The sequence below is a fragment of the Cucurbita maxima genome, unplaced genomic scaffold (assembly GCF_002738345.1).
Source record: "Cucurbita maxima cultivar Rimu unplaced genomic scaffold, Cmax_1.0 Cma_Scf00009, whole genome shotgun sequence".
NCBI lineage: Eukaryota > Viridiplantae > Streptophyta > Magnoliopsida > Cucurbitales > Cucurbitaceae > Cucurbita > Cucurbita maxima.
Window position 1 is genome coordinate 2,061,128 of NW_019272025.1, and position 24,903 is coordinate 2,086,030.

Sequence of the window (24,903 nt, forward strand, 5' to 3'; positions counted from 1 at the left end):
TTTTAACCCTCGAACGAACCAAACTTTTTTGGTTTTTCAAAAATTTAATCTCAATCCAAACCGGAAAAAAAAATCTAACCTAACTCAACATTTATAGTTTAAGTTATATTCCTACATTTTTCAATACTATAAAGTAGGAAGATTTGAATCCAACAAAAATAACAATATTCATGTTTAACATATTATGCGGGTGTAAATCTATGTTTGAAAATGCTATAATTTACGCTTGAATTGAAAAGTGGATGAAGATGTCAACTTGAGTATAACTCAATTAAATAAGTCATATTATTTTTTACCAAAAAGTCAAGAGGTTGAACTTAACGGATAAAAAAAATGAGATCGACCACATACATCTTCTCCAATTGGGAAATCTTATTTGACCGTATCGACTAAGTTTAGCTCAAAGTTGTAATATCAACCTTGAAGTATTGGTGTTAGGGTGAACTTCATGGATCCAGATTGGCAATGGAAGCCGTTGGCTTCTCCACAAGCAAAGTAGTAAGGATTTTGGTGTTTGAGCTCAAATTCAAAGCCATTTTCAGTACTTCCTTGTGTTGAATTAGCAAGCATTTTGGCCTTTCCCAAATCACAGTTGACGAAGCTTCTCATGTTTGGGAGCTGATAGACAGTGTGAGCAGGAGTTGTACTGTTTGGAGGATCGTATTTGAATACTGACAACAATAACTTCCAAATAAGTTTTGAGAATCAAATTTTCTTATGATAACCTTGAAAATGTGATCAACTAGGATATCATTTATATGGAAGGGGCCGTTTTTAAGCGCCCAATCATTATAGTCGAAGCCGAGGTGCCAATGATTGGAGCCACCCACTATGATCTTTTGAGATGGTGGGGTTGGTGGTGGTGATGGTGGCAATGATGATGATGGTGGCGGTGATTGCTGTCGAGATGGTGGTGTTCGTGACCGTCGTGATTGTGGTGGTGGTAGTGGCATCATTGGTGAAGGTGGCGTTCGTGGTTGTCGTGGTGGTGGTGGAGGCGATGATTGTTGCGATGGTGGTATTTGAGGCCTTTGTGATGGTGGTGGTGGTGATGATGGTGTTCGAGGACGTCGTGAACGTGGTGGTAGTGGTGATGCCAGTTGTTGTGATGGTGGTATTCGAGGACGTCGTGATCTTGGTGGTGATGGTAACTATCGTGATGGTGGTAGCGATTGTGATGGCATTGTTCGAGAGCTTGGTGATGTTGGTGGTGGCGGAGACGGGTTGTGGGTAGGGTGGAAAGGGGAAGAGCAATTATGTGCCCAAAACCAAGGCTCATTGGCAGAGGATAGGGTTGAAAGGCATGCCCAAATGAAGAGAATGAGTAGTTTTGAAGATATGAAAGGCATGGTTGGATGGATAGAGAGAAACACAAAAGCCTAAATGAATGAGTTCTTGATGAAGCCAAAGCAAAGAAGAGTAGTAATTTCTAACTAGTAAGGAACAATATTGGAGATGAAATGGGTTGGTAATTAAAGTTTTTTCTCCACTAAAAAGGAAAACAAAAAAAAAAATTAAGTTTTAAAAATTGCATTCTGTTAAAGCTTCAACGACTCATTTAAAGCCTTACCTTTTTCGACCCTTCAACCTTTTTTTCTTCCATTTATAGCTTTCATTCTTCTTTGGGTCGAAGGGCACCAACGACCAACCCATTTCTATGGCTTCCAATTTCAACTACAAGGAGTTCAATAACAAATCATTAACCTACCCAAAGAGGAAGAGGAGTTATATGAATGTCATGAATAACCATCCATTTCATTTAGAGCTCGAAATGATACCAACAAAATATTATCACCAAAGTTGAACATAACAAAATATCCGTATCAAAATTACTCAAAGCTACCTGTTTATCAATATATTTTCTTCTTTAAAGAGGGTTAATCTTAGTCTAGTTCAATAGGTAAGACACCAATTACCATCACAAAAATTGACGATTCTATACCCCGCTCTCCAACTGCAGTTTTGTATGGTTGAACTAGCCACTACAAACTGGATCTCTATTTCTCTTCGTCTTCGCTCCAAAACAAAACCTATAATGAAGCCATAGTTTTTTCTTTAAAAAGATGATTAACCAAGTGTTCTTACGGTTAGACGAACACGACTCTCCACAATGATATGATATTGTCCATTTTGAGCATAAGCTCTTGGGCTTCCCCAATAGGCCTCATACCAAGAGAGAGAGTATTCCTTGATTATAAATGGAATGAGCCGATGTGGGACTTTCATCATCCAACGCGTACTATTTTTTTTTTTTCTTATTCAAACAAGTTTATAAAAGAGTCTTAAGTGTGAACCATTGGAGAGCAAATTCCTATTGGAACATCCTGCCATATGCTTTCCTCTCTTGATTACGTCTATCAGCAACCTGTACACAAAAATTAGTCCCATATATTCTTGCAAACATAATATAAAAGATTGGTGTGTACCAACCTTTTTCTTAGCAGCAGCCAGCTCTTTCTTTATTCCAGCTGAAAAAAACAAATACGAACAGAGATAAGATAAACATCGGTAGTTCATAAGGTGTTGAAAAATAATGTTTCGGGATCTTTTTTTTTTTTTTTTTTTTGAGAGAGAGGGACTGAGATTTAGTATTCCTAGCTATCATGTACATGTTTAACTGCAGTAATCATGACTCACCATCATTTGGCTCCAAATCCAATGCCTTCTTAAAGTTTTCAACTGCAGCATCAATGTCATTAAGAGCCATATGTGCCTGATAGGTGACAAGGTTAGTCAAACAAACGTAAACGTACAAGTAATTATGACCTTGTTTGAACTAGATAGGTTGTACAGCTATGTTTTTGAGTTGTAATTAAAAGAACCATTAAGATATTCCAAACCTCTTATTCACTAATTCATCGATGAAAGATGATACCAACCTGACCTTGGCGGAACATGGCTTTTGCATTGTTCTCTCCTTCACGGATTGCAAATTCAGTGTCCAACAATGCTCCCTTTAGATCCCCTAGCTTCAGTTTACATGCCTACAATAGACGAAAGGATAACATGATTACACCAAAAAATGGAGCATCTCAAACATGTCAGTTGCACTAAACAGTTGGCCACGATGAGCACCCAAGGCATTCTGTATAGACACCTTTCTGTTACACCTCTCGTACCTTAGTGAATTAAACAATTTTTGCTTTGCTTTCACGTGCATATGATTAAGGTTCTTCTTTCATTAACTCTTTAAAAGAAAATAGTATCAATGAAACGTACTAAACAAATACCTGTAGCCAATCCAGGTATAGTTTACTAGATAAAACATCAATTTTCATTCCAAAGATCTAATGGATCAATCCTCCACCCTAGCAATTGTCGAGTCCAAAAATAATAATATAGTGACAACACTATTTAAGTGCTTTAGACTAAATTAAAATGTCTACTTTACTATATTCTCTAGGACGATAGGTGGTGTGCAACATTTTTGCCTTTAAGCGAAAAAGCTCTTCCCCACGCCACTGCATCCCAACTTTGTACCAAGCAAAGAGTATAAGGGGTTTTGAAGTTCCCAGAGACTAATAACAATGAAAATAATTTCATCAGCACAAAATATGCCTAACAAACAATTAATTCGAATATTCATTTCCATATGAAATGTAATACTTATATTCAACCTTCTTCCTTGAGATTTTTAAAAATGGCATCATCTTTGTATGAGGGAACATTTATGAATATATACAAAATAAAATTTCGTCACTAAGTACTTGATGAAAACTTACAGAGCTGTTTGTAAATATTTGTGATTTGGTCTTCCTCAGACACGAACTCTTCTCTGTTAAGAACATAAAAGATTAAAGATCTGAACAATGTCTAACTAGTGTATGGATTCCATAAACGCAAGTAACGTAGGTAAATGAAGAGTTTACCCTCATCAATCCCTTCTCTCTCCCAGCAAATGTCAAGATACCGCAAAGCCTTCCTGTACTTTCTGAGAGCCATCTTGTAATCTTGTTTCTATGAATTTTATTCAATATTTTGTTATTAAAAATGGAAGTAAAATAAAGTGAAATTTTGAAGATAACTAATAAGTGAATTGATGATAATAACTGACGAGTACAAAAAATTTGTCATTAGACTTCAAAGAAACTTTATAATAGATTTTACCTTAAAATGTTCATTACCAAAAGCCTTAATAGAATCCACAGCACTCATCCACCAAGAAAGTTCAAAAGGACTCTGGTCAAGATCAGCTGGCCAATCAGGATAGGCATCACCATCTTTGAACAAATTTGATACTCCATCATCTGTCCCTTCAGGGATTTCTCCACAATCCTTGATTACAACATCAAGAGTTGGACGATCATTCTCACCAGTTAAGACATGTTCAATTGAGCGAACTACTCCCATTCCTTTCACCACCTTCCCAAAGACCACATGATTTCCATCCAAATGAGGTGTACGTGTTGTTGTTATGAAGAATTGAGACCCATTTGTGTTGGGACCAGAATTAGCCATAGACAACATTCCTTTCCTTTCATGTTTCAGTTCAAAATTTTCATCTTCAAACTTCAAACCATAAATAGATTCTCCCCCAGAACCATCGCCGGCGGAAATATCCCCACCTTGAATCATAAATCCTTTGATTACACGATGAAAGCAGACACCCTAAAATTTTAAACAATTGTGGCTTCAAATACTGGAAAACGAACTCTACATAATCATGTTTGGAGAAAAATGAAGTTGTGCATTCTAGAAAATGCAACAAACCTGTGCGTCAAGCCTCATTAACCAACCAGAATATACAAAGTAAAGCCACAAAAAGTGTGCATGAGGTAGATAATATTTACAAAAAATACATTCATTCATATAATTTCCATTGTAACAGTGTGTACAAGAGAATCAACGAAAGTGCAGCAAGAAAATCTCCATGGTAACAATAATATTTTGAAACACAAAAACTTACTTTCTTTCAAGTTTAAGTAAATAGAAGAAATATAATATTCTACCATAGGTGTTTGCAAAGATAATAGATAGTATATAAACATATTTATCACACAGTAAGAAACAGGCATAAGATTTGAGTAACCACCTAAACCTTGTGAAACGAACTATATTCCAGAAATTTGTAAAAATTTTAGAAGCATTGCAGGGACCTGATGATCCAAATGATGGTATCATATATTCATTTTACAAAAATGCATATACATCATTAGTAAATATGATAGCAGCTTACAAAATATGTTTTATTTCAATATTTCTCACTGAACTTGGAAATATTTTATCAAACATGACCTGACATTCCAATTAAAGATGTAAACAAAAAACCAAGTATTCCAAGTTTTCTTCGGCTTGATGCACCTGAGTGATGCTACAACTATAATGGTCCTTAACCTTGCATACAGTTTGGAAAAGTGCCTCGGCGAGCCCACATTAGGCACTTCAATTCTAGAGGCATGCACCTCGGTGCTTCAAATATTCATTTCTCTACTCAATTGCAATTTAGAACTTAAAAGCTTTAATTCCTTACATTTTTCATTATCTTATTCATAATACTTTTTGTTTCATGTATTAAAAAAATTATTCGCTCATTAAAAAGAAGTCTGCAGTTATTTTTTTTCTTTTTTAATCTTTTGTGCTTAAGGCTCAGAGGACTGTTGTGCTTTAGTGCCTTTCATAGCACTAAGTGAAATGAGAAAGGTTTTTCTCAGACACTTGCATCTCGGCAGGCCACTAAAAATGTTAGGTTGAAGGTGCTTTTCACCATAGAAATCAAATCAAAAGAAGATATGCTATAACACAAGGAAACTTTAATGTAGTTTAACTCATCCCGGTGTGATTTATCATTAGCGATCATTTTTTCCCAGAAGATATCAATCACTCTAGTAACGTCAAACTTTTTCATAGCAGTCTTATGAATAAAGCTTCAGAAGAGCGACCTTCAATTCCCATTTTCTTTATTCGTTTTCCATTTATACATGAAATAATACAGGGAAACAAAGTGTTCATCTCCTATCAATTCACAAACAGAAGAAATCCCTGCTAGAAAAGACAGTGTGCCTTTTCTTTAAGTTCAGACATAAAGATGGTATCTACAAAAGCATAACCCTCCGCCAAATCTTAAGCCTCAAACACAAATTTCACAACCGAAGACCAGAAAAAGTTTAACGGCGACTTCGTAATTATCTTTTCTTTATTCAGTTACATATTGTTCGACGGAATCAACATCCAAATCCATTAAACAACAGATAGGCAAAGTAAAAGGAAAGCAGGACGTTCCTTAACCTATAAGAGAGTAAGCAAACGCAGGTTAGGAACGTACTACGACGAAAGAGTCTCAAAAGCAGGGAGGAAAAAAAAAAAAAAAAAAGAATAATAATCCAACATTTACCGAGGATATCACTATCTACTAAAGCCAAAAGCAAAAGTCCCCTCAAATCTCGGAAACAAACACTTCGACCGACGAACACAAAGCAACAAAATCATCAGAGCTACAGTTCTTGCTTCATCTCTCATAAACAAACACGCTCCAACTTCCAAAAAAAAAACAAACTAATATGCAATCGAACAAAAATGATAAAAATAAAAAATTAAAAAAAAAAAAACAGAAAGAGAAAAAAGACGTATGTTGTGTAAGGACCTTGAAATGGAGAGGAACGCCGGTGTTAGGAGCAATGCCTTTCTCGCCAGTGCAAAGCGCCCTGAAATTCTCGGTGGTTTTAGGAACGACATCGTCATAGAGCTCGATGACGATTCTACCTTCAAGCTCTCCGCCTATGGTGACGTCTAAGAAGCACCTTGGCTTGGACATGGTGGTGGCTCTGGTTCAGATTCTAGAGTGTTCTTTGGTTCTTGGAGAAGGCGAAGAAGAAGGCTGTGTTTCTTTTTCCCCCTTTTTTTGGTTCTCTCTCTGCTACAATGGGTCTCTCTCCCGCTATTTATTTCCAAATATGTAACCAACCCTCTCTCAAATTTTAAATGCATTTGTTCGTGGTGTCGTGCGAACGCAGAAGTTTACACTAATACCCCATTTTTTCCTAACATTAAATAAATAAATAAATAATATATCGTCACGTTTGGTAACCCGACTCGTGCAATAAGGAGTACGTTGGTTTTCAAATCGAGGGAAAACCCGTTCTTGAAACAGTGTAACCATCCAATTGAATCTGACAAGAACATTGTAAAATATCGGACTGTCCTACTCTTGCTGCGACACTGATTATCAGTAAGTTGGTGCTAGGGTAAGTCTTGATTGCTCGATTGTTAACCGAGCTCTCAACAACTTTTTAAATGTATGGTAGAATTTAATCTTTTAAACATAATTAGGAGCATACAAAATGGCGAACAGTTTTGCGTCCTAAAATAATAATGAATAACATAAAAGGTTTAAAGGGAACTGAGATCAAAAGGCAATTGTAGTGGATGATCTTCGAGAAAAACGGTCACTTTGTAACGTTAGCATGAGAACCCCCTATTCAATGGAGTCTATTCGATAAATGAACGGAAGTTAGCAAAATTTTCAAAGAAGATTCTCGAGAATCTGAAAATATGAATTCCTACCTCAAAGGCTCGGGATATTCTCTTGTTGACTCTATTTAAAAAAAAAAAAAAAAAAAAAAAAAANATTCCTACCTCAAAGGCTCGGGATATTCTCTTGTTGACTCTATTTAAAAAAAAAAAAAAAAAAAACAATAATATTTGTTTTTTCCTCTCCGGTTTTTATATTTCTCTTCTATTTCTCAAAAGCTTAATTGATTTGTGCGACTATTACGCGGAGTGCACAAAATAAGTATGAAATCGACCCAACTGCCCAAAATCAATTCAACAAGGATCATATAAATTATTTTTTTTTTATAAAAAAAAACCCTCTAACTATTAGGGGTACATAATATTCATAATTAGTATTCAATTATCAATTTAATTAGATGCTAAGTAAAAACATTAATGATTATTAAAGTTAAGAGATAGAAAAAGTATACAATAAAATAATAAAAGCTTGAATATATATTCAATACATTAAACAATAAATAATCATCATTCGTTTCTCAATATTTCAAAATATAATAATTTCAACACTCAAATAATCAAAATTGAAATTAGAAACATTTATATTTCGAGTTTCATTGTTATTTTTATCATATTTTGTTATAAACTTAAGAATCTTACTTCAGAAAAACGAAAGATTTGTCAGCAAACTTTGACGAGAGAGACGCCAAGAACCAACGAACCAAGAAGCAGTTTTCAACAGCTCCTTACAAATTTGACGAGACTCTGCAAAACTGAAATCATCTGGAAACACATCGAAGAGACCTAAAAGTCAACCTCAGCCTATGACACAGGGTTGTAAAGAGTCGATTGACAGAGGCGTCAACCAATTGAGTGGGGGAGGATGTCACGATCATGCTTATCTAAAGAATGACAGATGTCTAAGTCTTGCTTGTCCAATTCAGTTGACAGGGACGTCAACCAATTGAGTGGGAGAGGATATCACGGTTATGTATGTCCAAGGCGTGTTGTCAATGGCCACATGACAAATATCTCGGTCTTGCTTGTCCAGAATGTATTGTCCATAGTTGCATGCCCATTCCAAACTCCTTTTACATGCTTTCATCTCAGATAGTTCTTTACGCATAATAACATTTTTATTTCATATATATATATATTAAACAAACGAACGATAAATGACACAAAATGAAAACGAGGAAACGAAAATAAAATGAAAGCCTCACAATAACAGGTTTTTCGCAACAAAACAATCAACTTTTGAAATAATATCGGAGTTTTGAAACAAAAATTCCAAACTATTCACATGAAGTTTGAAAGAAAATTTATGAGCCTCAGGAAAGTTTCAGGGCAAACAAACTGATGGTATATATAAAAAATCACCAGTTTTTGGTTTGGTTTCTTCACATAAACATGGCTTTCCTACAAATATTTTGTACCATTTTTATGAGTAATAAACAGAAGTGTAATCTACTCAAAGGATATATATACCTCCAAAGTATATCTTCTTATTTTCAAAATCATGGTGGGAAGAAAACACCTTACGCATCTTCGATCCCCGGATTTTGAATTCGGCTCTTCCAGCAGTAGCTCTCGGATTTTGCATCATCCTCGTCGTCGTCCTCCGTGCTGTTGTCCCCTGTGGTCGATGTCTCCCCTGTCCCTGCTAACTGAAGAGGACCTTGTGGTGAGCCAGCTTGTGAACTACACACCATTGACGAATCACCGTACTGAACTCGAGGCACCAATAATCCTCCAAGAACAACTACGGATCGGTTTGCAGGGGTGACTGCAGATGCTGGAAGCTTTCTTGTGTGGAGTCGGTATTTCTGGATTCAGCAAAAGATATCGTTAATTTCATTGACGTATGTGACACGAAACATTACGAAAAAAATATGTTTAGCAGTTCATCACAGAATCAAAGATAAAAGACATTAAAAGTAAGCCTTGGAGCTTGCCTGCAGATGGCTCTTCACTTCATCATTGGTGAGACCATCTACCTGCATTATTTCTCTAATCTGCTTCGGTGTCGCCACTGGAAAAGATAACAAACGTTTCGAATCAAACCCGAGAATTTCCATCACTTTGAGCCGGAAAATCGATACCGATGACCGACCTCGTCGTTCTTGGTATCACATATAGTAGCATTTTACTTAACCATGTCGATTGAGGTCTATAGCTATTCATGATTTTCAAGACAACAATCATTTAAACATATTGTTGGTTAAACATAAACTTCATATCTTACCATGAGATCCCCCGAGTTGCTGCAACGCGCTAACGAAACATCGATGCAACTCTTGTGACCAACATCTCCGCTGTTTACGAGACGACTGCTGTTTCTGCTGCTGGATTCCGGTTCTTAAATTCACAAGAGAACTCAGAGTGGAAGACGAAACAACTCGAGTACCACTCAAAGCGGATTCCTCTATCGGATTTTTGATTCCCGGAGTGCAAAGAGAAAGCGCATGAATAGGAAATTCCTTAAATGGTACATGGATCCTCTCCCCATTCTTATTTCTACAAGTCACTAGGCCTACTTTTTCATTTCTCTGTGATTATCCAAACAAGAAAGAGTACACCAAATTCTAAACTGATTATCAAGCAGAAAACAAGATCAAGTTCGACAATTATAGGAGAAATTCTTATACCTTATTTTCGAATTTGGAATCTCGTTTCCGATCGGGCTTCCAGAGTTGAACAGAGCTCATCCAATTCTTCTGATCTTCTTCTTGTTCTTCGTAGCATTCTTTCTTCATAGGTATGAACTCTTCCAAAACCGGTTGAGGTTTGGGAACTACACATAGCAATGACTCCTCCTTCACAGCTAAAATGGCTGAAACACAAACATCAACAGCCCTAAGAATCGATTTAAACGTTTGAATTTCAATTGATCCAAAGAAATTCCACAAAATCCCAAATCTAAGAAATAAACCTCTGGTTAGGTATAATTTCAAATTCATCCCATTAGGAATTGAAACCTATAATTTCAAAAGAAGAACTCACCGTCTTTCAAGAGAATCATACAGAGAGGAAGCTCCCGTTTGAAGGCATCGATCTTCCTCATTTCATCCTCCAAACTTTTGACGAAATCGTTGAGCTTCGAAGCCCTATCGGGCACATTTCCGATCATGGAAACCTCTTTGAAGAAATCGGTGAGCGTTTTGGGTACAAAAGTAGGTCTAAAATCCAAACTGAGTTCAGATTGAAGCAAAACCATTGTTGATCTTCGTGTTCTCAAGAGAACCCAGATCTTCTTCGTTTGAATTTTTGGATCAAAAGCTGAGAGAAAAATTGAAAAAAACAAGAAAATTAAAACAGGATGGAGGTGGTTACGTTAATATACTATACAGTGAGAGATCGAAGAATTTGGGAGGAGAAAGAAAAAAAAAAGGATCTGATATGGAGAGATTCACTTCAGCGTATTTTATTTCATTTCTTCTTCACTCCTTTTTAAATCATTGATAACTTTGATTCTTTTTTTCTTTCTATTTAAAATTTTGTTTAACAATTAAATTATTTTATTTTATTATTTAGGTCGGAGGAAAGTCTTACATCTGCTAATTTAGGGAATGATCGTATGATATGAACCACGACCAAGGAATTTTCATACTTCAAGGTCCAATTACAAGGACGAGAGCTAAGGAGCTACAACAAACCTTATACAGTTATATTCAAGCTATGGTGAGCTCATCAAAGGAAATTCTAGAAGATGCTGGAGACCTCCCTTCTATGTTGTGCAAAATTGAGCTTCAAGAAAGAGATGAATTAAATGTACTTTAAGTTGCATTGAATGAACTCCGCTGAATTTATGAAACTAGTCCATGAGTCAATAAACACATTTTATTAATTGCATTATTTAATTATAGTTTAAATATTTGTTTGTCATATTTAAGCTAGTTTTAAATATAGGAGTTTTTATATTGTAACCTCACGTAGGTAACCATATTCCACTATTAACTAGACATTTTAATAGGGAGGTTATGAGTATTTTTCATTTACTAGCCATTTAAATTGGGAGTTATATATTTCACAGGTTAAGGTTGTAAGGGCTATATAAGACCTTTTTTTAATTAGACATCAGATTTTAGAATTATATCACATACATTAAGGTTGTAAGGGCTATATAAGACCTTCTTTTCTTTAATTAGACATCAGATTTTGAAATTAAGAATATAATTTCTATTTTAGCTTTGTTGAGAGCTCAACTTTCTTTGCAAATTCTTGTGTTTAAAACTTGCATGTGAAGTCATTCAAGTGATATTGATCAAACCTCTTGTGAAGTGATTCGAATCACGAGTTTAGAAACGAGTTTTTTTTACTTTTGATCTTGATCATCAAGGTAATCCGTTTCATACTTTCCCTTGGGTTGATTTTTCATATTAGTATATTTATAATGGAAGAATATTATCTCCATTGGTGTGAGACATTTTGGAGAAACCCAGAATAAAACCATGAGAATTTATGCTCAAAGTGGACAATATCATACCCTTGTGGAGAGTCGTGTTCATCTAACATGGTATCAGAGCAACGGGCAGAGCCCACGTCGACCTTTTATCTAATAAATGCATCCCTTCCAGAAGTCGAGGTTTGTTGCACGTATTAGCTCTAGAATTACTACGATTATCCGAGTAGCAAATACCATCCAACAAACTATAACTCATCTACTCCACAAGCATGGTTTGAAATTTGAATCACTCCAAAAGCAAGATCGATTATGTCAAGTTTGAATGATTCTAAACATGCGATCTAAACTATATAAAATTGTAAAAAAACTTATCAATTGACTAATATATATATATATATATATGTAATAGACTCATTTTACCTATCCATTTTTATATATTTATTTTTTTAACTTTAATTAATTAATTAAATGTTTGCCACCTTTAACAAGGTGACTCTTTATATGGGGTTTACTATTATAATTTAAAATGAACTATTAAAAACTAATTATCATTAATAATTTTTTATATATATATTTAATTTATTATAACAAAAAAAATGAAATAATTGAATTGCCTATTTATTAAATTTTATATTGACAACATTTAATTAAAATTAAATAATATAATAAAATAGTTGAAAATACTTCCTTTATTGAAATTTGGATAACATTTTCTATGTATTCAAATTTTAATTACAATTTATCAAATGACCAAAATACCCCGTAAAGATTATAAAAAAATCTCATAATAATTGCACAACAATAAATCAAAATTACTTATAAATGAAAATGATTATTTAATCGACGCAATAAAAATTAAAAATAAAAATTACAAAATAAATCTTTAAATAAATTTAGAAAATCTACAGTTGAACATACTTGCATGCTCGTAAATTTGATAGAGTTTAAACTTTAGCTTAAAATAATCTCGACATATTTATTTAGTTAGATGAGTTTTTGTTAAATAAAATCATGTATATATCTTGCATTAAAAGTTAAATAATCTTTAGTAAATCGAGCCACATCTCGACATATTTATCTTATATTAAGATATATGCATAAATACTCATAAATTTATAAGTATTTAAATTCTAAATTAAAATAATCTCGTCACATCTCTTCTAATAGACGGTTTTTATCAAACAGAATCATGTATATATATTACATTAATAAATAAATAATCTTCAGATAAACTGAAACACTCAAATAAGTCACACAAATATCGTGTAATAAAAACAACTAAAATCTTTGTCAAATAAAAAAATATCCAAAATAATATATTCTGACAAATGCATTTAAATAAGTTTGGTGATTGCGTGGACAAGTAATTTTAATGTTTAAATTTTATTTTAATTCCTAAATTTTAAAATATCTCATTTATAATTTAAAACTTTTAAATTTATTTATTTTGATTTAATATGTTAAATTATAATTATTGTTTAATAAAATTTGTATAAGCAAGACTATTGCAAGTTTTATATAATAATAAATTGAAATTCTAAATTTTAAAATCGACTCAATTTTAATTTTATTTAAACTATAAAAACTAAATTTATAATTCTACACATATTTACTTTATATTAACATATCAACCTATCGTATACTTTAATTGTTCCTTCCATAACTAAAATAGACAATTTAAAATTATTTTTAGTTAAAATAAAAATAAGACGTTGGTATAGAAATTTATTAATAGTAGACGAGATTTAAAATGATTGACGGTCGGCCAAAAAAACTATTCATTCATGGGCTGCTATTACAAAAACATAATAAATATGAAATATATATATATATATATATATATATATATATATTTATTTATTTATATTTATTACGTATTTATAACTTGAAATCTCACACCCGTTCTTTCCTTCGGGATAAGGGAAATAAGAATGTCATTGTCTAAAATTTCAGAATAAATAGAGGAGCAAAGAAGAGAGACGACACGAGGAGGAAAGAGGAGAAGGAATATGTCGGTGGTTCAGAAGGCGGGAATATGTTTGAAGTTGTTGAAAATGGCAGCGAAGCTTATAATAAGGATTGCGAGGTCGTTTCATTCACCATTCATGTCGATGCCTCTCATCTCGTCCTCTGCACAGCTGAGTTCCGACCCGACTCTTATCCTAATTTTTCCTGAGTTTGTTAGGTAGCCTCCTATTTTTTTTTTATGCTTATATGCCTTTTCATTCTTTTGATAATTCTCCCTTCACTATTTCAATAAATAAAATATATAAATAGGTTTTTTTAGTTTATAATAATAATTATTAGTTTGAGTTTAATTAAAACTAGAAAAAAAAATTCCATTAAAAATTGTGTTTATTTATTATTATTGTTTTGAGTTTTTAAAATTCAAATAGCATATTTTTAAGAAAAAAATGGATTAAAATGACTAGAAAATAATATTCCTAATAAAAATTTATTTTCAGTTGATTAAAATATTATAAATAACTCATGAGTAATGAATTTAATTTAAATTCTAAATCATCATTTATTCTATTATTTTAAGTTGGTTATGTGCATAAATTAATTCAATGCTATTTTTACTATTTTTTTAATCCTCGATGTTAGTAAAAAAAAATATAATAAATACAATAAAAATAGATTCTCTAATCCAATAATAAGATTATCCAACAAAAAAAATTAATATAAATAAATAAAACTATTTATTAAATAACATGTATATCATAAATATTTTTTTGATGGGTTGTCTTTAAAAATTTTAAAATTACAACATATCATTAATATTATAAACGGCAAATATTCTTTTATCTTCCTAATAATTTTAAAAGTAGGTAGGGTTTAGTACTAACCCTATTTTCAGGATGATCAGATTTTGATAAAGAAATGTGAAACCGACCCGAACTCAGAAAAAATCTAACTCAATCAAATCTTTATATTTATAATTTAGTTATTTTTCTATTACCATTAATAAACCAACCCGGATTAAAATTAGAGAAAAAAAAAACAATCAGATTTTGATAAAGAAATGTGAAACCGACCTGAACTCAGAAAAAATCTAACTCAATCAAATCTTTATATTTATAATTTAGTTATTTTTCTATTACCATTAATAAACCAACCCGGATTAAAATTAGAGAAAAAAAAACAAAATTCTTCAAATTTCATTGAAAAATTTAGGTTCGTGACAGTAACATGACATGAACACGTAAGACAATCATGTTGAAGTGGACCAATCTCTCATAAATTTTGTTCGACGAGCCTTCAATATAACCTAAAGTGTCCTTCTCATACTTAAATGTTTCTTCATCTGATTTTTGAAGCCTTTCCGAAACTAGTGGCTATTATTTTTGGTTAAATTAACAAAATTATATGTTTTAGGTCAGAAATATTCTTAAAACTTCCAAAAAAAATTAAAATATTTTTTCGGATGAAAATATTTTGTTTCAAAAAATAATTTTTATTTTTATTTTTGAATAAACGACCAAAACAACTCGATCTAACTCATTCCAATTCAACTGATGAATACCTCAACTTGTTTTCTTTTTGCGGTTCAGCATATTCTCGGTTCACTAGCTGTTACTACTACGAGAATCGCTCTTTTTGTTTTCACGGTTCGGTCTATTCTCAGTTCGCTAGTTGATACTATGAGAATTGCTTCTTTTGTTTTCACGATTCGGTCTGTTCTCGTTTTACTCAGTGCTACTACAAGAATTGCTTCTTCATTTTTTTTATCTAGCCATTAAAATGTTTCAATTCGCTAAGTTGTCTCTCACCTACTTATAAAATTTATGTTGCGTCAGACAACTACCTAATCGTAGTCTCTCAATTATGGGAAGAGATAGGTCTCGACCACGCAAACCAAATAGGTAGGAAGAAAGTGGACCACCTTGAGGAAGACCTCAAGATTGATGGGACAATAATAAATACGTTAGGGCTGGAGCTCGATCGAATTTAATAACAAAGTCCATTTGACAATAATTTGAACTACATTTCATTGCAATTTTATTTTTAGTTTTTCGTCTCTCCAATGTATGTTTGTTTTCTTACAATTTTGTTATCGTCTTTATTTTTCTTAAAGAAACACGTTAGTTTCCGTCAATTTTCAAAACAAAATGGCTAGCAAATAAAAAAAAAAAATCAAGCGTCTCATCATGGCATTTTTTTTTTATATTGACCATAGTGTGGCCGAATGAACACCTTTTGAGAGTCGCTCATTTACTTATCTTGACGTGAGGGTCACAACCTACTCTATTCATAGTATGGTTGTGACATTCTCCCCCACTTAAATTAGTTATCGTAAGCATCTAAGTAGTAAGCCCACCCAAGATGAGAGCTCTCCTATTCCGACTTCTCCAGAGCCTCCAATAGCATAGTCGAGACAACGATGGGTTCTCTGTCCCTGCGGGGATGGAGCTACAGAAGTTTTGAGAATTCAAGAGAAGGTCACGACGAGATGAGTCGTTTATCATCACGATAGGTGTCAAGTAGAACTTCAGTGATGTATGCAACCGAGAGACTTTCTCAAGGCACAATCACGTTGTGAGTTGAGTTATGACACTAAGCTCTGCAACAAAAGTAAAGTGAGCCCCTTACTCACTTTTTTTACGAAAGGCCTATTTATCAAGTTTGAAAGTCATTGTGCCTCTAGTAGCGCACATCATTTTTCAGCCGGTTTCAAAGTGTTAGTTGTGGCGCCCCCATGCCCTTTGTATATAAAGGTAACTCTTTCGTAGAGTCGTAGTCCATGAGCCTCATCTTTCCTCCTACGCTAGCTTTCTTCCCTTTCTTGTTTCGTACGACGATAACGAGAATGATGCCCTGTCCTTCTCCTGCTATGGAAGGACTTCGGGTTGTGGTATGGTCCAACCTATGGGCGAAGTCGACCTCCTCTCCCATTGTTTAATGTTCCCCGTTGCTTCTTTGTTATCCTTTTATAATTGTATTTTGTCTATAAGATGTAGATTATCTAGAACAAAGTTGTTGACAATCTTATTTCATTAATTATATAAATAAAATTTTAAAAATTTTAAATTACATTTTACCTTTCGACTCAATTTTACTCAGCTAAATTAATAAAATTATGTTTGAACTTTGTCTTTTGTCTCGAAATATCTCTAATTTTTTTTTTTTTGAAAAAATGGATAATACCTTAAACTTTCAAAAAAATGTTTAAGAAAATATTCTTACCATTAGTTTGGAATAGAAACGGTTAACATTTTATTTCAAAATATTATTGAATTTTTAAAAGGGTTTCAAAAATACTTTTAACTTTTAAATATTCTTAAGCTTTCAAGAGGGTAGGTGTCGTTTTTAAATTATTCACGTAAACTAGGTTCACGGTTCATCTCTACCCTATAATTATTGAACTACATAAATGATAAAGAGAGCATGCTCGTTAGACATTACTAACAAAATTACATTCTGCTAGTAACCATTAAACCATGTCGACATTTTTAAGATAGTTAACGATAGTTTATCTATTAACCTATGTTCGAGTTCGAAAGCTAACTGTTCGAAAGCTAACTTTACGGGGTTTAGCTCTTAGCTCTTGATGAACAGTGAGCCAAATATCAAAGTTTTTGGAGGGTTTTGGCCCTTTACCAAATTTATAGTTCATTTTGGTTAAATCTTAATGTATGTTTATTGAGATTGAGAGGAGTGAAGTTGGTTTGTTGATTCGATTTGTTTATTAGTTCATTTGTTGTTGTATGGGTCGACAGTTTACTTGATAATTGCTATTTAAATCAGTTGAATTATACTTAAATTGATATTTAATATTTAATATTTAAATTAGTTGAATTATACTTAAATTGATATTTAATATTTTTTATTTTCACGTCAGGTATTGCCTATGACTGTATGTTCATGACAGGTCCAACCCTTTATGTCTTTTCATATTCTAGTGTTACTTTTATATTTATAGGAAATATGACATTTCAGAAAGCCTGTCAAACATGAAATGCTTCAGAATGTACTATAAGGAGATACGACTCGTTGTCAACTTCTTCCTATCCAAAGTTATATACTATGAGCCGTTATTATTTCTCTATTGCTTGCTTATATAAAATCTCTTTCAGAAATCTCTCTTTGCTCTCGTTTTCTAAAACCTTCTCTTAAAACTAAGGCTAGAGGCTCGAGCATACATCGAATTGGCTTAGCTCATTTGTCGTTAGAAAGTGAGTGCCGCACAATCGCAAGTCTGCTACCATCAAAAGTGCGATTGTGACACTTAACATGCAATAACGAGCTTGGCATACTATGACGAGCTTTCTTATTTCCAACCCGACCTACCCATAATTGAGATTGAAAATATAAGTTTAGCATGCTCTAATTTTGAAATAGGTTAGATATAAATGTAATTTGTTAGAAAAATATATAGTATATAGAAAAAGAAAAAGAAAACTATTTTATCACACAATTATTTCATAAAATTGATCGAAAATATAATTTAAAAAATTACAAAATGTAGAATTATTTTTATTAATTTAGCCTCTATAATATAAGCAAAATTTAGTGCTTTATTGAAGAACACAAGTGTTCAGTAACGAGATTCAAACATTCTGTTCAATCATATTCTTTAGCAGACATTTCTATGTAAAATATAGAATCGAACAAAACACACATCAAATCACATAGACTGAAGGATGTCTCCTAATCACTAATTTTATATAACAAATTTTTACTCCGCTATTCGATCTGCCAAAACCATTACTGATTTTCATAGAACAGATCATGTATTTTTGTTCAATCTGTTTCGTGATCGGGTGCAGGGGTGTACCAGGCAGGGAATGTACCTTTGCTCCTCAGCAATCTCGTAAATGGTGAATCCGGCATTCTCGCTCCCTCTTCTTCTTCAATTTCCTCTGCGGATTTCGGCAATCCATCTGGTATTGGACAATCTCTCACTCTTCTTTCCACGCCGTTCAATGGCTTCTTCGCCTCGTTTTCGCTTTCCTTCTTCTTGTGTATTCCCGCGATGCCGTGTAGGAGTCCGATCAGCGATTTCACGCCTCCCGCTTGAAGAATCAGTTTCTCCACTTCTTGTTTAGGCGACTCTTTCTGAGAACACACACAGCGATTAATTAGTTCGTTGATTAATTAATTCGCATGTTTCCTCTCTCGTTTAAAATTAGGTCTAGAATTCATCGGATTTGGGGGAAACGGGAAATCAAACGCGAAATAACAGAAAATCTGGAACGAAAATCAATTGAGAATCCCTAGAAACTCACTTCAAGATCTTTGAGCTCGAAATACGCTTTCCAACAGCTGTATGAATCGTCTCCATCCAATGTCGAGCAGTAATCTAAACCAGTCCAAACAGAAAACAAGAAATCGCATAGGATCAGAAACACAAAAATGATTCCATGTCAAAACAACTTCCTCTGAAATCAATAGCCAAACCTGCAAGCTCGTTCTCGGACTTCTCAACCAGAGGCGGATCTTTGATGGCGCGATCAAGCTTCGTGCGACTAAACGGCTTGAGCTTCGGAATAGAAGCATGGCTTCTGGAAGAACAACGAACAACGGTAGAAGGAAATCTCGGAGAGGAAGCGGATCCGATCCGACGAAGAAGATCCGTGGATTCGAGAAGTAAAGGAGATGAAACAGAACGGAGAAAGGATGATTCCATCGCTTGTTGCAGAAATCGAGAGTAATTGTGAGGAAGAAGATGAACAAAAAGGGGATAAGGATGGAATTTGATTATTTATTTATTAATTGTTAGATTTTGTGTTTTTATATAGAAAGAAAATATCAAGGGGCCGTGACGTCAGATAATTCTGTCGACGTGTTCTGGAGCGTTGGATTGGCGTGATGTGATTGGGAACATGTGGGTGACGTGGACGGGATTGGAAGGGTGCGTTGGACTTTTTCCTTTTTGGATAAGAAAGCGTAAGCGGTGGGGCCAGAATCTGCTGCGGACATGGTATACTGTGGGCGATATTTATTTTTCTTGCCTTTTATCTTTAATTAAAATTGTTGAAATATTCCAATTCCTTTTATATTTAATATTTCAATTCTCCAATTTGGACAATTTGTTATTTTCTATTGATTATCTCATGGTTTAATTGAAACATTAAATACTATTTATAACCTCATAAATATTTTTAAAACAATACATTTTTAAATTTAATGTAACTTGAGTTGTACCGTGGAGCTTAGACATTTCTTGCTCCATCCCAACCGAAAATGCATGCCAAGGGCTCTCGTGCATACCTTAGAGTGATCATCACCACATATATCTCACATCTCAACATAATGGAACATGTAACCCGCTTGCTTGCTGTTTAACAACCTAATTGAATGCAATAGCCAGAGGTAATCTGCCTGAATAGCCAAATGGTAGGGATGATACCACTGGCTACGATCATATCATATGACGCAAACGTTGTAGATGTAGAATATGGTAAACTTGTGTAGGCCGAAAAAGGAGCCGAGCTAATGAAAGAGTTGAAGGGCATGTACTTTCATATTGGCGGAGAGAAAGACCGTTGATGGCTTATTGGAGAAAGAGAGGCTAAGGAGGAGGCAATGCGCCGAACTTTTTGCTTCGTGTTTCGAGCAGCTTAGGGATCGGACAATCTAGAGGATGCACAAACTTGACATTATCGAACTTTCTTTATCTAGTTAGAAGAGATTTGGTCTATGGCTCGATAGACCTCAAAGTGAAGGATGAAAATCTCCAAGAAGTTCATTTTCTTTATTTATAGGTTCTCTATGACTTGGTTAATACCTTAGATGTGTGGAGAGGGATGCCTTCTTTGATGGGTTGAGGTGCTACAGAGAGCAATTATTGTGAAACTCTTAAGGTTTGATCTAACAACTTTATTGAGGAACAAGACCTTTATATCTAAATTATCCAATAACCTTGTTGAAGGAGCGAAACGATGAAAGATTAAGAGTTGCTTGAAGAAAGAGAAGACGAATAAGCAAAGATTACAATCGTTCATTAACAAGTTACATGTTTCATTATTTTAAATTATCCAATTAACGGTCTATTTAGAGTTTTCGATATGCATGGGGATCTCGGTCCAACAATCAGTTTATTTCATAAGCTCGAATGGCCTATCCCAGTTTTGGTTATGGTTTTAGGGTATTTTGACTATAGTCTCTTCCAATTTTCTCTATGTATGCTTATTTATAATCTACATGCTCACATGTCAGACATGCTCTCGATCAAATTCGACTTGTTTACTAGACTCTGCTTGAAATAGTTCACAACTCGATAGTCAAGTATACTCATATTCCTAACTTATTACTCAGCACGTCAATGAAAGGGTTGTGCGTTGTATAGTAGGCTAATAGGCGACATGTCTCTCAACCTATCATCCATCAAATTGTAAAGTGTACATGTGGCATAATCACCACTACCGTTCGTTTAGCAAACTTCTAATGGCTCGTACATCGTTCTATCATAAGAAAGGGTATTTTCCCAAACATGACACATATTACAATGAGTCCATAATCATAAACTAGATGCACACAATCTACACAATAATCATAAATCCCTAACATGCTCATAATATAATCATGTGAACATATCTAACATTTTATTCTTGCAATCAACACATGAATGTGGCTAAGTTCCTAATCGCATGATTGGCATGATTGGCACATTTTACAAGTTATGCTTATTTAAAAGTTTCAAAAGCTCTGAAATGCTACTTATTACTCTTCAATTTCCTCCAATTAAACATATAATCGATAATGGTTACCATCAATGTTAATAGACATCCATAAAACAAACAAATAGAAGTCGAGCGGAACGAATCTAAGACCTGCCTCATGTTGTGATCATACTTTTTTGAGACTTAACAAAACGATTGTGCGTTACTCACACTCCCTCTCACCACTGAACAAGTCAGAGTCGTGTAGCTGATTAAGTTCTAATTATTTCATAAACTAATGCTAACTAAATTAAGGCAATATGTTCTTATGATTAATATCAGAACAGATTTGATTAATATCAGAACAGATTTGATTAATATCAATACAGTTTAGCCATAAAATTCAATGGTATTATGCTGCACCATGTATATATATGTGTGTGTGTTGAATCTTCAAGATTGTACAATATCTAACAAAATGTAGATCATAGCTCTGAGCTATGATGAAGAATATTGGTTCCTTGCCTACAGAGATGAAGAATTTTACCCGAATGGATTGGTGACGGTATCACGAACATCAGAGAAAAGTTTGAAGAGGGAGAAGCGCATGAGATTGTCAACTTCAAACCAGGAGTTGAGGACTTCCAGGTTCCTGTCTGTCCCTGAAAATGCTAGTTGTATGCTTATATTGCAGTCAACAGAACCGCCATGGTACTTGCATTTGGAGCTCGAAACTACACAGTCTTGGTTGTCCAGACACACTGAAAAATCCCCAGTGCATTTCTCGCATCCATATTTCTTCCAGAACAGGTTTTGAAGAGTGCCCCTTTGAAATTCAAAAACCTGGGTACAACATTGACACAAGCAACACTTAACTGTTATCACAATGGTGGTGGGTATCATCGCGATGGTAAATGGTGGTTTATGGGCTTACCAAAGTGAAACTAGTTATGGTGTGAGAGTTATCGGTAATCATTACAGGGAGAGATCTTGCTGCATACTTCAGCCCAGCAAATGCTACCATATACCCACCATTCATAGCCTGCAAACCACCACGAATCATATTCATTTGAACTTTTCCTTTCTAACAATCATATAATCAAATCATCCACCAAAATCTTCCATTAGTTCATTGTTTCAACATTTAAAAAGTTAGTGACCCACCCACGGTTCAACCAATGAAAAAAATTGTTTAAAGTGTATGATTTGGAGAGGTTTTTTTCTCTCCTTTGTGCTACCGCTAACTGCACATATTTCTAATGTGGGTGCGACCAATGAAAAAAATTGTTTAAAGTGTGTATGATTTGGAGAGGTTTTTTTCTCTACTTTGTGCTACCGCTAACTACACGTATTTCTAATGTGGGTGCGACAAATGAAAAAAATTGTTTAAAGTGTATGATTTGGAGAGGTTTTTTTCTCTACTTTGTGCTACCTTTACAAATGTTTCCAACTGTAACTACACGTATTTCTAATTGGTAGAACATAACCCTAGTTGGATGAGTTGTCATCCATTTTATGTATCATCATTGTCTAATTGTTGTACCAAAATGCCACGACTAAAATGTCTTGATACCCAATTGTTTAGCTGTACTCACACATCTACAAACAGAAATTGAACAAATAGACACAAAAATTTACGTGGTTAGGAGGGAAGAAATTCCTCTAAATCCACGGATGTTAGCCAAATCACAATAACCAAAGTGTTTACAAGTGTATCTATCACAATCTAATGCTATAAAGTCTCTCTTACTAAGTTACTAAATTTCTTCCAATTGCCTCTAGACAAATACAAAATGACAATGAATCCACATCTAATTCAAATTCCACTCTACAAATATAAAATGAAAATGATTCTACGTTTCAAAATAATGCTAGACAAACTTTTGTATAGGCATTAGAAGTAATAATGTAATACATGAATCATCTGATTCCATTCACGTAGAGAATTAATAACTAAAATAAATTAAAATATGAACCAGTATTATGACTAAACTAGAGTTATATGACAACTTACAACAGCCGGTGAATAATTCATACTCGTACAAATAAACCTTTAGAGTGGAAGTAAAATCCTCCCCTGTTCATACTTGTACTAGAAACAGGAAAAAGAATCATCTATGTGTTTTGCTAATCCATACCCCCTTGTTTGAATTGTGATTCTCTATATAAAAAAAAATAACTCTATCTGATTTTGTCATTCTTCAATAATTATCATAGAGAATAAATATGAAAAGCCATATTGAACATAAATCAGGTCGAGATTCAAATTCTTAAATCGTGTTATTCTATAATTGTCTACAGTTCATGTTCTTGGTAAAACAGGGGAAGAAACGAAATCAATGGAAATGGTTAAAACGAAATCAATTTTCATCGATGAAAATAGTATGAGATAAACATTGTGAAGAGATGAATCACAGACGTACCGGATTGAAAGTCGTACTATTAATGGTGAGTAAAGAGAGCTGGTCGACCTTAGGCCTGAAAAGGGCAAGTTGAGTGTTTTTGTATACCAAAGCGAGACGACTATCACATGGCGAAAATTGAATCTGATCCTGAAAGAACGCTTCCTTCGACGAAAACGCTAGGCCAAAAGTAAATCCGTCTGATTTCTGAATCTTCGCATCCAAACATGGACTGTATATTTCGTTCGTATCCGTTCCTTCCGCAACCAAAACCAGCACCGTCACAACCAAAACCACTGTTACCGTCCTCATCGCACCCATTCTACCTTCACTTATCATCTTCACCATCTACAACGAGGGAAAAAAAAAGCATCCAAATCCACAAATCAACAGGGATTGCAAGATTTCCAATATTGATATTCTAAATATGCAAAATCAGAGGGTGAAAATCCCTAGAAATGTGAAAAGGAAGAGCGAAATCGACTTTTGGTTCAAGCAAAACCAAAAGGAAAGGTTAATCCATACCTGTAGGATTCGGAGGAGATAGCAATACAAATGAAATTGTATTGCAGGCTTCTTGTTCTTCCAGAAGCCATTTGAATCAGAGCAACAAAAGAAAAAAATAGAAATCCAGAGAAAGAGAGAAGAAGAAGGGCTCTTCGCGAACGCGGGAAACGGTTATATCGGCGGTCCAGATGGATCTCAATAAACCGTTCAAATTTTAAACCCATTTTAAAATAGCAAAATTAAACACTAATTATTTCCTTAATTACTGTTTTTTTTAATTTTAAACAAAAAAAAAAAGTTTTAAAAACTATTTTTTATTTTTTAAAATTTTGGCATAAATTTTGAAAATATAAAAGTATTTTTATTAAAGAAAAATTGAATTTTTAATCAAATTTAGAAAATTAAAAAAATTAAAATTTGTTTTTTTAATTTTTAAAATTTACCTTAAATTTTTAAATTGAAAAAGTAAATAACAAAATTAAAAAAACTTATAGAACACTTAATTTTTAAAGATTAAAAAAAATAATAAAAACTTTAA

At 33.7% G+C, this 24,903-nt stretch overlaps 4 protein-coding genes across 5 annotated transcripts; all 4 read right to left on the bottom strand.

The window, feature by feature from the left end:
- Window positions 1-1,725: 1,725 nt before the first annotated feature.
- On the bottom strand, window positions 1,726-6,975 carry LOC111484260 (peptidyl-prolyl cis-trans isomerase CYP40-like). Of its 2 annotated transcripts, none has more exons than XM_023130788.1 (9): window positions 6,581-6,975; window positions 4,108-4,608; window positions 3,870-3,957; window positions 3,723-3,775; window positions 2,880-2,984; window positions 2,638-2,713; window positions 2,431-2,468; window positions 2,295-2,365; window positions 1,726-2,030 (listed from the first exon to the last, which is right to left on the bottom strand). In XM_023130788.1, the coding sequence occupies exons 1-8, from the start codon at window positions 6,749-6,751 to the stop codon at window positions 2,312-2,314; spliced, it is 1,086 nt and encodes a 361-aa protein (XP_022986556.1). In that variant the 5' UTR covers window positions 6,752-6,975; the 3' UTR covers window positions 1,726-2,030; window positions 2,295-2,311. The 2 variants fall into 2 exon arrangements, with proteins under 2 accessions (XP_022986556.1, XP_022986557.1); XM_023130789.1 differs by having other exon boundaries at window positions 2,285-2,365.
- Window positions 6,976-8,786: 1,811 nt separating this feature from the next.
- On the bottom strand, window positions 8,787-10,874 carry LOC111484261 (transcription factor HHO6-like). The gene is made up of 5 exons (XM_023130790.1): window positions 10,450-10,874; window positions 10,095-10,279; window positions 9,692-9,995; window positions 9,402-9,478; window positions 8,787-9,272 (listed from the first exon to the last, which is right to left on the bottom strand). The coding sequence occupies exons 1-5, from the start codon at window positions 10,661-10,663 to the stop codon at window positions 8,985-8,987; spliced, it is 1,068 nt and encodes a 355-aa protein (XP_022986558.1). The 5' UTR covers window positions 10,664-10,874; the 3' UTR covers window positions 8,787-8,984.
- Window positions 10,875-18,349: 7,475 nt separating this feature from the next.
- LOC111484298 (CCG-binding protein 1) lies at window positions 18,350-19,552 on the bottom strand. Its single transcript, XM_023130840.1, has 3 exons — window positions 19,253-19,552; window positions 19,081-19,154; window positions 18,350-18,910 (listed from the first exon to the last, which is right to left on the bottom strand). The coding sequence occupies exons 1-3, from the start codon at window positions 19,479-19,481 to the stop codon at window positions 18,596-18,598; spliced, it is 618 nt and encodes a 205-aa protein (XP_022986608.1). The 5' UTR covers window positions 19,482-19,552; the 3' UTR covers window positions 18,350-18,595.
- Window positions 19,553-21,849: 2,297 nt separating this feature from the next.
- LOC111484289 lies at window positions 21,850-24,431 on the bottom strand. The gene is made up of 4 exons (XM_023130826.1): window positions 24,384-24,431; window positions 23,880-24,206; window positions 22,391-22,498; window positions 21,850-22,299 (listed from the first exon to the last, which is right to left on the bottom strand). Exons 2-4 carry the CDS (start codon window positions 24,204-24,206, stop codon window positions 22,000-22,002), a joined length of 735 nt encoding a protein of 244 aa, XP_022986594.1. The 5' UTR covers window positions 24,384-24,431; the 3' UTR covers window positions 21,850-21,999.
- Window positions 24,432-24,903: the final 472 nt, after the last annotated feature.